This window comes from Tachysurus vachellii, chromosome 7, assembly GCF_030014155.1.
Source record: "Tachysurus vachellii isolate PV-2020 chromosome 7, HZAU_Pvac_v1, whole genome shotgun sequence".
In the NCBI taxonomy this organism is placed as follows: Eukaryota; Metazoa; Chordata; class Actinopteri; order Siluriformes; family Bagridae; genus Tachysurus; species Tachysurus vachellii.
In genome coordinates this window covers 31,535,043-31,550,046 of record NC_083466.1, presented here as the reverse complement: position 1 = coordinate 31,550,046, position 15,004 = coordinate 31,535,043, and the positions used below count along the sequence as shown (strand labels likewise).

The 15,004-nt window shown below is 45.7% G+C and overlaps 1 protein-coding gene and 1 pseudogene across 1 annotated transcript in view; both read left to right on the top strand.

Annotated features, from left to right (window-relative positions):
• LOC132849208 (translation initiation factor eIF-2B subunit epsilon-like) overlaps positions 1-2,254 on the top strand; it is a 12,755-nt gene extending 10,501 nt beyond the window's left edge. The window contains 1 exon segment of the mRNA XM_060875478.1: positions 1,934-2,254. Within this exon segment, the coding sequence (XP_060731461.1) occupies positions 1,934-1,993 (60 nt within the window). The 3' untranslated portion in view covers positions 1,994-2,254.
• Positions 2,255-4,781: 2,527 nt separating this feature from the next.
• On the top strand, positions 4,782-9,381 carry LOC132849210 (zinc finger protein 501-like; annotated as a pseudogene).
• Positions 9,382-15,004: the final 5,623 nt, after the last annotated feature.

Below are 15,004 nucleotides of genomic sequence, written 5' to 3'. Positions count from 1 at the left end.
TGTGTGTGTGTGTGTGTGTACTCTGTGTACTCTGTGTGTGTGTACTCTGTGTGTGTGTACTCTGTGTGTGTGTGTGTGTACTCTGTGTGTGTGTACTCTGTGTGTGTGTACTCTGTGTGTGTGTACTCTGTGTGTGTGTACTCTGTGTGTGTGTGTGTACTCTGTGTGTGTGTGTGTACTCTGTGTGTGTGTGTGTGTACTCTGTGTGTGTGTGTGTGTGTACTCTGTGTGTGTACTCTGTGTGTGTACTGTGTGTGTGTACTGTGTGTGTGTGTGTACTGTGTGTGTGTGTACTGTGTGTGTGTGTACTGTGTGTGTGTGTACTGTGTGTGTGTGTGTACTGTGTGTGTGTGTACTGTGTGTGTGTGTACTCTGTGTGTGTGTGTGTGTGTACTCTGTGTGTGTGTGTGTGTGTGTACTCTGTGTGTGTGTGTGTACTCTGTGTGTGTGTGTGTGTGTGTGTGTGTACTCTGTGTGTGTGTGTTTGTGTACTCTGTGTGTGTGTACTCTGTGTGTGTGTGTGTGTACTCTGTGTGTGTGTGTGTGTGTACTCTGTGTGTGTGTGTGTGTACTCTGTGTGTGTGTGTGTGTACTCTGTGTGTGTACTCTGTGTGTGTACTGTGTGTGTGTACTGTGTGTGTGTACTGTGTGTGTGTACTGTGTGTGTGTACTGTGTGTGTGTGTACTGTGTGTGTGTGTACTGTGTGTGTGTGTACTGTGTGTGTGTGTACTCTGTGTGTGTGTACTATGTGTGTGTGTGTGTGTACTCTGTGTGTGTGTGTGTGTGTACTCTGTGTGTGTGTGTGTGTGTGTGTGTACTCTGTGTGAGTGTACTCTGTGTGTGTGTGTGTGTGTGTGTACTCTGTGTGTGTGTGTGTACTCTGTGTGTGTGTGTGTACTCTGTGTGTGTGTGTGTGTGTGTGTACTCTGTGTGTGTGTGTGTGTGTACTCTGTGTGTGTGTGTACTCTGTGTGTGTGTGTACTCTGTGTGTGTGTGTACTCTGTGTGTGTGTGTACTCTGTGTGTGTGTGTGTGTGTGTGTACTCTGTGTGTGTGTGTGTACTCTGTGTGTGTGTGTGTACTCTGTGTGTGTGTACTCTGTGTGTGTACTCTGTGTGTGTGTGTGTACTCTGTGTGTGTGTGTACTCTGTGTGTGTGTGTACTCTGTGTGTGTGTGTACTCTGTGTGTGTGTGTACTCTGTGTGTGTGTGTGTACTCTGTGTGTGTGTGTGTGTACTCTGTGTGTGTGTGTGTGTACTCTGTGTGTGTACTCTGTGTGTGTGTGTGTACTCTGTGTGTGTGTGTGTGTGTGTACTCTGTGTGTGTACTCTGTGTGTGTACTCTGTGTGTACTGTGTGTGTGTGTGTACTCTGTGTGTGTGTGTACTCTGTGTGTGTACTCTGTGTGTGTGTACTCTGTGTGTGTGTACTCTGTGTGTGTGTGTGTGTATACTCTGTGTGTGTATACTCTGTGTGTGTGTACTCTGTGTGTGTGTACTCTGTGTGTGTACTCTGTGTGTGTACTCTGTGTGTGTACTCTGTGTGTGTACTCTGTGTGTGTGTGTATACTCTGTGTGTGTGTGTGTATACTCTGTGTGTGTGTGTGTACTCTGTGTGTGTGTGTGTGTACTCTGTGTGTGTGTGTGTGTGTGTGTGTGTGTGTGTGTGTGTGTACTCTGTGTGTGTGTGTACTCTGTGTGTGTGTGTACTCTGTGTGTGTGTGTGTGTACTCTGTGTGTGTGTGTGTGTACTCTGTGTGTGTGTGTGTGTACTCTGTGTGTGTGTGTGTGTACTCTGTGTGTGTGTGTGTGTGTACTCTGTGTGTGTGTGTGTACTCTGTGTGTGTGTGTGTACTCTGTGTGTGTGTGTGTGTACTCTGTGTGTGTGTGTGTGTACTCTGTGTGTGTGTGTGTGTGTGTACTCTGTGTGTGCAGCTGCTGAAGTTCATCCAGTGGTTGGAGGAGGCTGAGGAGTCTTCAGAGGGAGATAACTGAACACCAGTCAGAACACCACTGATCTGTGTCTGTGTGAGTGTGTGAGTGTGTGTGTGTGTAGAACTGATCTTCATGCTAATAAAGTGTTTATTAATGCACTTCACGCTGCTTTCTGATGCTTTTGTAAATCTGCTTTTGTTGTATGAGTTATTGTTACCATGGACACGACCTAACCTTTGACCCTTATGTTGGCCCTGACTACATTTTGATTGGCAGCTGTGAGACCTGTTTGAAGCTGAAATAAAAGTGTGTGTTTATTTATCCAGAGTGTGTCCTACTGATCTTTATATTCCCAGCTACTGAAGTGCTTCATTATCCTGATGAAGTGAAACAAAGCGACAGATAATCAGGTTTTCATGAACATTTTGTCATTCTGAACAGATTAGCTGTGACAGCCGAGCAGTCGTCTCTAAAGGTTCCTCTCAGATCCTCCCAGAGCGTGTGGTCTGGTGTTTCCTAACTTCACCTCACAGCAGAAGAAAACTTTCTATCCTCAGTGTAGGTTCACCTTCACATATACGAGCTCTCAGTGACGTGTACAGAGACATCGGGTATAAACGTAACGGTTGGATGGCAGTAGAAGAGAAGGTTGGTGCTACAGCTGACTCTGAGGAGCTAATATGGTTATCTGAAGTGAGAACATAGTCAAAGCCCTAAAGTGTGTGAGACGACTACAGACTGGAGGGATATCTACTGCTCAGTGTTTAGTTCTTCTTCGTCTCTGTGTGTTGATTGTGGAGCATCATGTTATTACCCATGTGCATGACATAAACGTCAGTAACCTGCACTTTGTTCACGTCTCCATTTTACTCTCATCCTCCAGAGAAAAGGTAGAACGTTCATTTGTCTATCTGAGGCTCCAGTACCATGGTTACATCACTCCATTACACCGTAACCACATCACAAATTAATGTCAGCACTGATTTAACACGCTGTGTCTTCTTCTGCAACTGAAAGAACAACAGATCCGTTATTCATCATTTATTCTGTCATTTATCAGGAAGAGCTTTTTCCTCCACACCCCCACAGCTTTCTGTCCTCAGGGCTCTGAGCTAACAGACAGAACGGCACCACATGTGGCTCTGAGCTCCTGTATAAAAGGTGTAATAATGTAGATAACGCCATAAACAGGTTCAAGCTATGGCCTAATGAGAAGGAGGTGTGGCTGAGAAAACTCTTTTGGAAACCTGTCCTGAGGTCCAGATGATGTTTCCGAGGTCACTTTTATCCCAACACTCCAACACCCTGCTCTGCATCTCAGTCTGTTCAGATAAACATGAAGTTGATTTGTTATGGATGCAGTTTACACACAATGTTTTAATCCTTACACATAAAATTTACCACAAACTTCACCTTAGATTGCAGATATTTTTGATACCTGATGATAGAGAAGGTAAATCTGACGCCTGTGCTGATTACAGTCAGTGAGATAAACAAAATACTCATCTGTACACACACTTACACACACTTACACACACCATTCGTTAGATAAACATGTGACATGAAAACAGACTCAACATATGGGTCAAACTAACTAACAGGTGTGAATACTTTACTGTCTGGATGTTCCAGTAAGAGCATAAACAAGCTCCAGTTAGTCCAGAACACAGCAGCTAGAGTCCTAACTAGACCCAGAAGATATGAACACATCACCTCTATCTTATCCTCATTGTATTGGCTTGTAAAGTGGGTCATTAAGGCACCGTGAGATGCCCTCAGATCTACAGCACTGCTCCACTGGTCCCACCATCTCTCAGGGTAAGAGGTAAGTTTACTACAAGACTCTTTTCTGTTCTTCACCGAGGTGGTGGAATAAACTTCCCCTAGAGGTCCAGACAGCTGAGTCACTGGATATCTTCAAACGATGGTTATAGACCTACTTCTTCATGAAACACTTCAACCAACACTTTATCCCCTGTTTGTTGGATGTGTGTATTTATATATATATAAACTCTTTGAACAGTGTTTTAGACTCATGGTATCTTAAGTCTGTAACCTAGTGACCCAGAGTTAATGTATTCAATGATAGAGACTAAAGCACTTTTGTACATCACTCTGAATAAGAGAGTCTGTCACATGCTTTAAATGTAAATGTGTGTCATGATATTAATTCATGTGTGATGATTGTGTTGTGTTCAACACCTTGGAGTCAAGAGGAACAAAGATTCCCATCTGTTTTATCTCTAAAAACACTCACTTCCTTATTAATTACGGTCTCTATAAGTTTGTGGGTACAAATTTGTAAAAAAAAAAGAAAGAAAAAAAGATTTGTTAAATATGTATAAAATATGAAACAAAGAAATTCTAAATTCTATCATTTACAATAATCAGCTAGAATAAAATAGACAATATAAAATGTTTATCCCTCCGTCACCAGGTGGTTTATCCAGAATCTGGAGGTTTTATAGGAATTTATCCTACCAGGACACAACAAATGTCTGAAACAGTTTTTAATAGTTTTTTCTGTTTTAAGTAAATTTTTAGGGTAAGAAAAAGACTCGGCTACTGTAGAGTCTCTCTTATTTTGCACCTTATGTCATGACACTATAGTTTTCGTTTTCTTTCTTTCATTTTAATTGCACAGATTAATAACATCAGTAATGATGGGTTTTGTATCTTCAGGCTGAACAACAGCTTTAGACAAAGATGTATAAATAATGATGAGGACATAAACCCAGCAGGGGGCGCTAATGTACCACAACACCTTGATCTGAGAGAAGAAGCAGCAGCAGACGGTCTAAATTGTTTGTACAGAAAATCCCAGAGACCTGGTGAGTTAAATGTGATCATCAGACTGTAGTGTGTGATGTAATGATGTAATCTTCACTCTGTTTAGTGCACTTCATTCAGACTGGAAGCTGTTTGGGACTCAGCAGTGTTTATAATTAATGCGTGTTATTGACGACACTGACGTCTTGTTTCAGTTTATCTCACGTGTTCCTGCGGATGTCAGTGTGTTAAACATTCATGTGGATATGAGACTGAACACCTCCCGGTTCTCCACGGTTCATGTGTTAATTCACAGACTGTAACGTGACATTAAAATCCTGCTATAAATAGAACAGTGTCCATGGATTACGGGTGAGGTTTCAGTGACGTGTCCAGCAGCGCCATCTCCTGGTCAGATGAACACACAGCACTCAGGACACTGAAGACTGAAAAACACATTCCAGTGTTCAAAAGTTTGTGCCCCTGCTAGAAACCAGTGTGTAGAACAGTGAAGGTTGTGATATAAAAATCTAATGATACACAACAGAGGATGTCGGGGGTTGAGATAAGGTGTGTGTGTGTGTGTGTGTGTGTGAGTGTGTGTTTGTGTGTGTGTGTGCGTGTGTGTGGGTGTACACACATGCTTGTGAGTGTGTACGTGTGTGTGTAGATTGCACTTGTAAGTGTTATTCTCTTCTACATGGAAGATATGCTCATTCCTTCAGCTTTAGGAATAACTGAAGATGTAGCAGATGTTCGGAGACAGTGAAATGTTCTTTCTCATCTGAAGACCAGAGTAAGAAAGAGCTGCTACTGGAAACGATCTGATTATTTATCAAACACAACAATAATAAAAGTAAATCGATTGTTGCTCTTCTATTTGTTCCTAATGGTCTGCTCTAGATATGAAGGATGCCCTGTTGCAGCCTGATGTCTGGAACAAGCTGTGACACTCAGTCCGAGACTTCTGACTCGAACTGCACACACAGACAGAGTAGAACAACCGCCCGTAAAGGAGAGAAGTCGTACCAGTGCTCCGAGTGTGGGAAGAGTTTTGCTCAGCACAGCAGCCTTCAGCGACACCAGCGCATCCACACCGGTGAGAAAACTCACCACTGTTTACTGTGTGGAAAGAGTTTTAATCAGCAGAGCACTTTTCAGCGACACCAGCGCATCCACACGGGAGAGAAGCCGTATCGTTGCTCGCAATGCGGCACCAGTTTCACTATACAGAGTAACCTGAGACGACACCAACGCATCCACACGGGGGAGAAGCCTTATCACTGCTCGCTGTGTGGGAAACACTTCACCAACCACAGCACCCTCCAGCACCACCAGCGCATCCACACTGGAGAGAAGCCGTATCAGTGCTCCCAGTGCGGACGCAGTTTCACAGAGCACGGAACTCTCCAGCGACACCGCCGCATCCACACCGGGGAGAAGCCGTATCACTGCACAGACTGTGGGAAGAGTTTCAAACAGCAAACCGCCCTGCAGCAGCACCAGCGCATCCACACCGGTGAGAAGCCGTATCACTGCACGCAGTGCGGGAAGAACTTCATACAGCAGGGTCACCTCCAACAACACCAGCGCACTCACAAAGGAGAGACTCCGTACGAGTCTGCCGTGTGGGAGGAGATTTACACACAGGACTCAGCACCAGAGTCAGTGTGTTCAGTGATCATTTGATTTATTCAGGTGTATCTTAAATATCTTACAGTGTGTTTAATAAATAAACTGATTTCTTGACTTCATTAATCTTTCCATTTTACTCTGCTAATATACAGACTCGTGTTCACAAGACAATCTATTGATTACTTTCAGCTGATGAAATTAGTGGACTTACTGTTCAATACAAAATTGAAGATATCAGTCAGTACAGTCAGTACAGGGAGTTAATTGTGTTAAACATCAGAAGTGTGCAGATAACCGATCAGAGAAACATGATCATGGTTCATAATGGATGTGGAATCAGGCTCATCCCCTGCTCTCCTCTTGTCTGTGTAAGGCCTGAGAGTCGACATGAGGTTTATCATTAGAAACCTTTGGGTGAATATTGAAGCAGATAAAGGATGTATTCAATCAGGTGAAGAGTCCTGTCTGCTCTTCTGTCAGGAAAGTGTGCACTTCAATGAAGAGATAGGATTGAGACACGGCCAATGACAAGACAACTTGTAATCCCTTAGAAGTAGGTTGGGCCCATGAGAGGAAGAGGTGAAGAAGTAGATTAACAGTTTCAGTCGTGTTGGTCCAGGTGTTGAGTTTAAATGAGAGGAAATGTAATAACTGTTTTACCTGCTGTTTATTTTCTTAAACAAATTAATTGCAAAAATAATGTTGGGGCTGGAAAAAAAATCATTGGTCAGAAATACAATCACCTAAATCTGGAGAACATGGAGGTGGTGCTGAATAAATAACTTATAATTACACAGATAAATATATAAATAACTTGTTTAAAGGAAGAATAAGAGTCCAGCAGGTGGCGGTACAGCAGCACAGCGCTGTAACACACGGACATGAAGTGACAGCAGCAGAAGAAGCCAAGCTGCAGTGTTTAATACAGAGCTCTTTCTCCATCACAGTCAGATGTTCTGCTCATGTGGTGAGTTAAACTTCAGCTTTAATCATAGAAGAAATTCTGTAAATCTTTTGCAGCTCCACACAGTTAAGCCAATCAGAGCTTGTAGATATAAATGTAATTATAACAGTAAAAAGACACAATGATCCTCCTGCTGTATTATAAGGTAAATAATAATAGATAAAGTTGAGTATACACACAACACTACAGTGTGTACAGAGTTCTGAACAGGTCAGTATTCAGTACTATAACAGGAACACGCTTGAAAATTCTTTTCTACCTGATGTTCTTTCTCTGATGTGCTCCAGCCTGGAAAATGTCATTCCATTACCTGAGTGCAGGACACATGAGAGTCTTGATGCAGGTCTGCTTTGTATCCTGATGTTGCTTCCAGTTGGGCTTTGGCTAGAAGGTGGAGTGTGGCACAAAATGGGAAGCTCAGTGGTTAAGGTGTTGGACTAATGATTGAAAGGTCATGGGTTCAAACCCCAGGTCTGCCAAGCTGCCACTGCTGGGCCCCTGAGCAAGGCTCTTAACCCTCAATTGCTCAGTTGTATAAATTGAAATAACAATGTAAGTCACTCTGGATAAAGGCTTCTGCTAAATGTAATAATTATTCAGGTGCAGCAGGATGGAGGTTTGCAATGTGTAGGAGTGGAGAACCTGTCAGGGTTGCATGCAGGATCATTTGCTCCTGATCATCTTTAATTCATAACCCCAAAATTACAACCATATATTTATGTAGTGTTACATTTATTCTGTTCAGTCATTTCAATTAGTTTCTAAGTTTTCTGATTTTCTGGTCCAGATACGAGCAACACCCTGTTATACGCTGATGTCTAGAAGAAGCTTTAGGAGTGAGGAAAAGACTTCTGATCTCCTGAAACACCATCCACAGACAAATGCCTAAAACAATCCACCACTACTCAGACCAGGGGGTGAGTTTTCCTCCAGCAGATCACCTCAGAAAACACCAGCGTCTCCATAGAGAAGAGAAACTGTACCGATGCTCACTGTGTGGAAAGAGTTTTACTCAGCAGAGCACTCTCCAAACTCACCAGCGCATCCACACAGGAGAAAAGCCGTATCACTGTGTCCAGTGTGGAAAACGTTTTAATCAGCAGAATTCTCTCCAGAAACACCAGCGCATCCACACAGGAGAGAAACCGTATCACTGCTCAGTGTGTGGAAAGAGTTTTACTCAGCAATGTACTCTTCAACGACACCAGCGTGTCCACACCGGAGAGAAACCGTATCACTGCTCAGAATGTGGGAAGGGTTTCACTGAAAGAGACGATCTCCATCGACACCAGCGCACTCACACAGGAGATAAACCGTACATCTGCTCACAATGTGGGAAGAGCTTCACACAGCAGAGTCATCTCCGGCAACACCAGCGCACTCACACTGGGGAGAAGCCGTATCAGTGCTCTGAGTGCGGGAAGAGTTTCACTGAGAAAGGCCATCTTCAGCGACACCAGCGCATCCACACCGGCGAGAAACCCTACCACTGTTTCCAGTGTGGGAGGAGTTTTATTTCCCCCAGTGTCCTCCGGCAGCACCAGCGCATTCACACTGGAGAGAAGCCGTATCACTGCACACAGTGCGGAAAAAGTTTCGCCCAACAGAGTACTTTACAGCAACACCAGCGCATCCACACTGGAGATAAACCCTACCATTGCTGTGAGTGTGGCAAGAGTTTCAATCGCAGTAGTCAACTCCAACACCATCGGTGTGTCCAGTGACATTGTGGGTCACGTTAAAGAGGACAAACACACAGCTAATAGCTAATTCATCAAGCTAACATCAAAAATATTTACTTCAACTGTTCCATTTAGCTTTGAGACTTAAATGAAGAACTATGGGGTCAGTGGTTGGATATTTAAGTCACTGTCATTGATTAACAGTAAGTCCTGGAAAAAATTTTGAATAGTTTTTGAACTATTGTGCCATCAAATCCACCACACCTGGGAAATGCCACACCACACCTGTAGTACACCACACCTGTAGTACACCACACCTGTAGTACACCACACCTGTAGTACACCACACCACACCTGTAGTACACCACACCTGTAGTACACCACACCTGTAGTACACCACACCTGTAGTACACCACACCACACCTGTAGTACACCACACCTGTACTACACCACACCTGGGAAATGCCACACCACACCTGTAGTACACCACACCTGTAGTACACCACACCTGGGAAATGCCACACCACACCTGTAGTACACCACAACTGTAGTACACCACACCTGGGAAATGCCACACCACACCTGTAGTACACCACACCTGTAGTACACCACACCTGTAGTACACCACACCTGTAGTACACCACACCTGGGAAATGCCACACCACACCTGTAGTACACCACACCTGTAGTACACCACACCTGTAGTACACCACACCTGTAGTACACCACACCACACCTGTAGTACATCACACCTGCAGTACACCACACCTGTAGTACACCACACCACACCTGTAGTACACCACACCTGTAGTACACCACACCACACCTGTAGTACACCACACCTGTAGTACACCACACCACACCTGTAGTACACCACACCTGTAGTACACCACACCACACCTGTAGTACATCACACCTGCAGTACACCACACCTGTAGTACACCACACCTGGGAAATGCCACACCACACCTGTAGTACACCACACCTGGGAAATGCCACACCACACCTGTAGTACACCACACCTGTAGTACACCACACCTGTAGTACATCACACCTGTAGTACACCACACCACACCTGTAGTACACCACACCTGTAGTACACCACACCACACCTGTAGTACACCACACCTGTAGTACACCACACCTGTAGTACATCACACCTGCAGTACACCACACCTGTAGTACACCACACCTGGGAAATGCCACACCACACCTGTAGTACACCACACCTGTAGTACACCACACCTGGGAAATGCCACACCACACCTGTAGTACACCACACCTGTAGTACACCACACCTGTAGTACACCACACCTGTAGTACACCACACCTGGGAAATGCCACACCACACCTGTAGTACACCACACCTGGGAAATGCCACAGCACACCTGTAGTACACCACACCTGTAGTACATCACACCTGTAGTACATCACACCTGTAGTACATCACACCTGCAGTACACCACACCTGTAGTACAACACACCACACCTGTAGTACACCACACCACACCTGTAGTACATCACACCTGTAGTACACCACACCTGTAGTACACCACACCACACCTGTAGTACACCACACCTGTAGTACACCACACCACACCTGTAGTACACCACACCACACCTGTAGTACACCACACCTGTAGTACACCACACCACACCTGTAGTACACCACACCTGTAGTACACCACACCACACCTGTAGTACATCACACCTGCAGTACACCACACCTGTAGTACACCACACCTGTGAAATGCCACACCACACCTGTAGTACACCACACCTGGGAAATGCCACACCACACCTGTAGTACACCACACCTGTAGTACACCACACCTGGGAAATGCCACACCACACCTGTAGTACACCACACCTGTAGTACACCACACCTGGGAAATGCCACACCACACCTGTAGTACACCACACCTGTAGTACACCACACCTGGGAAATGCCACACCACACCTGTAGTACACCACACCTGTAGTACACCACACCTGTAGTACACCACACCTGTAGTACACCACACCTGTAGTACACCACACCTGGGAAATGCCACACCACACCTGTAGTACACCACACCTGTAGTACACCACACCTGTAGTACACCACACCTGTAGTACACCACACCACACCTGTAGTACATCACACCTGCAGTACACCACACCTGTAGTACACCACACCACACCTGTAGTACACCACACCTGTAGTACACCACACCACACCTGTAGTACACCACACCTGTAGTACACCACACCACACCTGTAGTACATCACACCTGCAGTACACCACACCTGTAGTACACCACACCTGGGAAATGCCACACCACACCTGTAGTACACCACACCTGTAGTACACCACACCTGGGAAATGCCACACCACACCTGTAGTACACCACACCTGTAGTACACCACACCTGTAGTACATCACACCTGTAGTACACCACACCACACCTGTAGTACACCACACCTGTAGTACACCACACCACACCTGTAGTACACCACACCTGTAGTACACCACACCACACCTGTAGTACACCACACCTGCAGTACACCACACCTGTAGTACACCACACCTGGGAAATGCCACACCACACCTGTAGTACACCACACCTGTAGTACACCACACCTGGGAAATGCCACACCACACCTGTAGTACACCACACCTGTAGTACACCACACCTGTAGTACACCACACCTGGGAAATGCCACACCACACCTGTAGTACACCACACCTGGGAAATGCCACAGCACACCTGTAGTACACCACACCTGTAGTACATCACACCTGCAGTACACCACACCTGTAGTACAACACACCACACCTGTAGTACACCACACCACACCTGTAGTACATCACACCTGTAGTACACCACACCTGTAGTACACCACACCACACCTGTAGTACACCACACCTGTAGTACACCACACCACACCTGTAGTACACCACACCACACCTGTAGTACACCACACCTGTAGTACACCACACCACACCTGTAGTACACCACACCTGTAGTACACCACACCACACCTGTAGTACATCACACCTGCAGTACACCACACCTGTAGTACACCACACCTGTGAAATGCCACACCACACCTGTAGTACACCACACCTGGGAAATGCCACACCACACCTGTAGTACACCACACCTGTAGTACACCACACCTGGGAAATGCCACACCACACCTGTAGTACACCACACCTGGGAAATGCCACAGCACACCTGTAGTACTCCACACCTGTAGTACACCACACCACACCTGTAGTACACCACACCTGGGAAATGCCACACCACACCTGTAGCACACCACACCTGTAGTACACCACACCTGGGAAATGCCACACCACACCTGTAGCACACCACACCTGTAGTACACCACACCTGGGAAATGCCACACCACACCTGTAGTACACCACCACTGTAGTACACCACACCACACCTGGGAAATGCCACACTACACCTGTAGTGCACCACACCTGTAGTACACCACACCTGTAGTACACCACACCTGTAGTACACCACACCTGTAGTACACCACACCTGTAGTACACCACACTACACCTGTAGTACACCACACCTGGGAAATGCCACACCACACCTGTAGTACACCACACCTGTAGTACACCACACCACACCTGTAGTACACCACACCTGGGAAATGCCACACCACACCTGTAGTACACCACACCTGTAGTACACCACACCTGGGAAATGCCACACTACACCTGTAGTACACCACACCTGTAGTACACCACACCTGGGAAATGCCACACCACACCTGTAGTACACCACACCTGTAGTACACCACACCTGTAGTACTCCACACCTGGGAAATGCCACACCACACCTGGGAAATGCCACACCACACCTGTAGTACACCACACCTGTAGTACACCACACCACACCTGTAGTACTCCACACCTGGGAAATGCCACACCACACCTGTAGTACACCACACCTGGGAAATGCCACACCACACCTGTAGTACACCACACCTGTAGTACACCACACCTGGGAAATGCCACACCACACCTGTAGCACACCACACCTGTAGTACACCACACCTGGGAAATGCCACACCACACCTGTAGTACACCACACCTGTAGTACACCACACCTGTAGTACACCACACCTGTAGTACACCACACCACACCTGTAGTACTCCACACCTGGGAAATGCCACACCACACCTGTAGTACACCACACCTGGGAAATGCCACACCACACCTGTAGTACACCACACCTGTAGTACACCACACCTGGGAACTGCCACACCACACCTGTAGCACACCACACCTGTAGTACACCACACCTGGGAAATGCCACACCACACCTGTAGTACACCACACCTGTAGTACACCACACCACACCTGGGAAATGCCACACCTGTAGTACACCACACCTGGGAAATGCCACACCAGACCTGTAGTACACCACACCTGGGAACCACACCACACCTGGGATACACCACACCTGTAGTACACCACACCTGGGAAATGCCACACCACACCTGTAGTACACCACACCTGGGAAATGCCACACCACACCTGTAGTACACCACACCTGTAGTACACCACACTTGGGAAATGCCACACCACACCTGTAGTACACCACACCTGTAGTACACCACACCTGGGAAATGCCACACCAGACCTGTAGTACACCACACCTAGGAAATGCCACACCACACCTGTAGTACACCACACCACACCTGTAGTACACCACACCACACCCGTAGTACACCACACCTGGGAAATGCCACACCACACCTGTAGTACACCACACCTGGGAAATGCCACACCACACCTGTAGTACACCACACCACACCTGTAGTACACCACACCTGGGAAATGCCACACCCGACCTGTAGTACACCACACCTGGGAATTGCCACACCACACCTGGGAAATGCCACACCACACCTTTAGTACACCACACCTGGGAAATGCCACACCCGACCTGTAGTACACCACACCTGGGAAATGCCACACCACACCTGGGAAATGCTACACCAGACCTGTAGTACACCACACCTAGGAAATGCCACACCACACCTGTAGTACACCACACCTGGGAAATGCCATAACATACCCGTAGAACACCACATCTGAGAGATTACACTATCGACATGCCTGTTTATGCATGTTGCATGAAAATCTATTTAAAATAGTTAAGGTTGAAAGCTTAATGTGAGCTGGTTACAGAAATTATGAACTGACTGAACTATCAGTCTCTCACTGGCTAGCTCTATTTAAATAATTTCCCAATCAAATCTATACAGAATATTTAATGTTTGTGTTTATTGAATAAACAGACTTTATTTAAATTATTCTCTCTCCTGTTTGTTGGAGTTTTTGTTGAGCTCAAATAACAGAATTTTCCATGACATTATTCCACTGTACATTTACTTGTATGAGTTTCTTTTTTCAGTGTTGTCACAGCTAAGGAAAAGGTAAGATCGCTTCATAGATAACCAAAACATTCTGTCCTTCAAGGTACAAGCTAATGTGATGCTAACCTTTATTTCTGATACATTCATTCACATTTTTATACATTTAGGAAAAGCACCATTCAGTTAGTGGAGAAAGTGCTCTTGAGAAGATTAGTAATTTCCATAGCAGCAGGCCGAGGTCAGTCCAGAATTTACTGTTCCTGGCTACAGATTCCACATCCTCATGAGATTTTCAAATGATCCCAAACCATCTGTTAGATATAGAAAGTAATCAGTAGGGATGAGCTCATCCTCAGATCTGATCTTAAATTGTTCAGATGGTTTAGCATTAGCTGAGACAGCCTGCAAATTCTCTCTGAGCTAAATGACAGAAAGTGTTTGGCTGAGACAATTGACATGTTTGTCCTTTAGAACTTTGAATGATCTCCAATTTCTGATTCCAACAACGCATCACTGATCACTTTTTGTTGTTGGTTTTAAGAAACCGAGCACAATCTGTATCCATTTCCTTTGTGTCCATTTCTGTTTCCTCACTAACACAAATTGTTTCTCTCCGTGTTCACTGATAG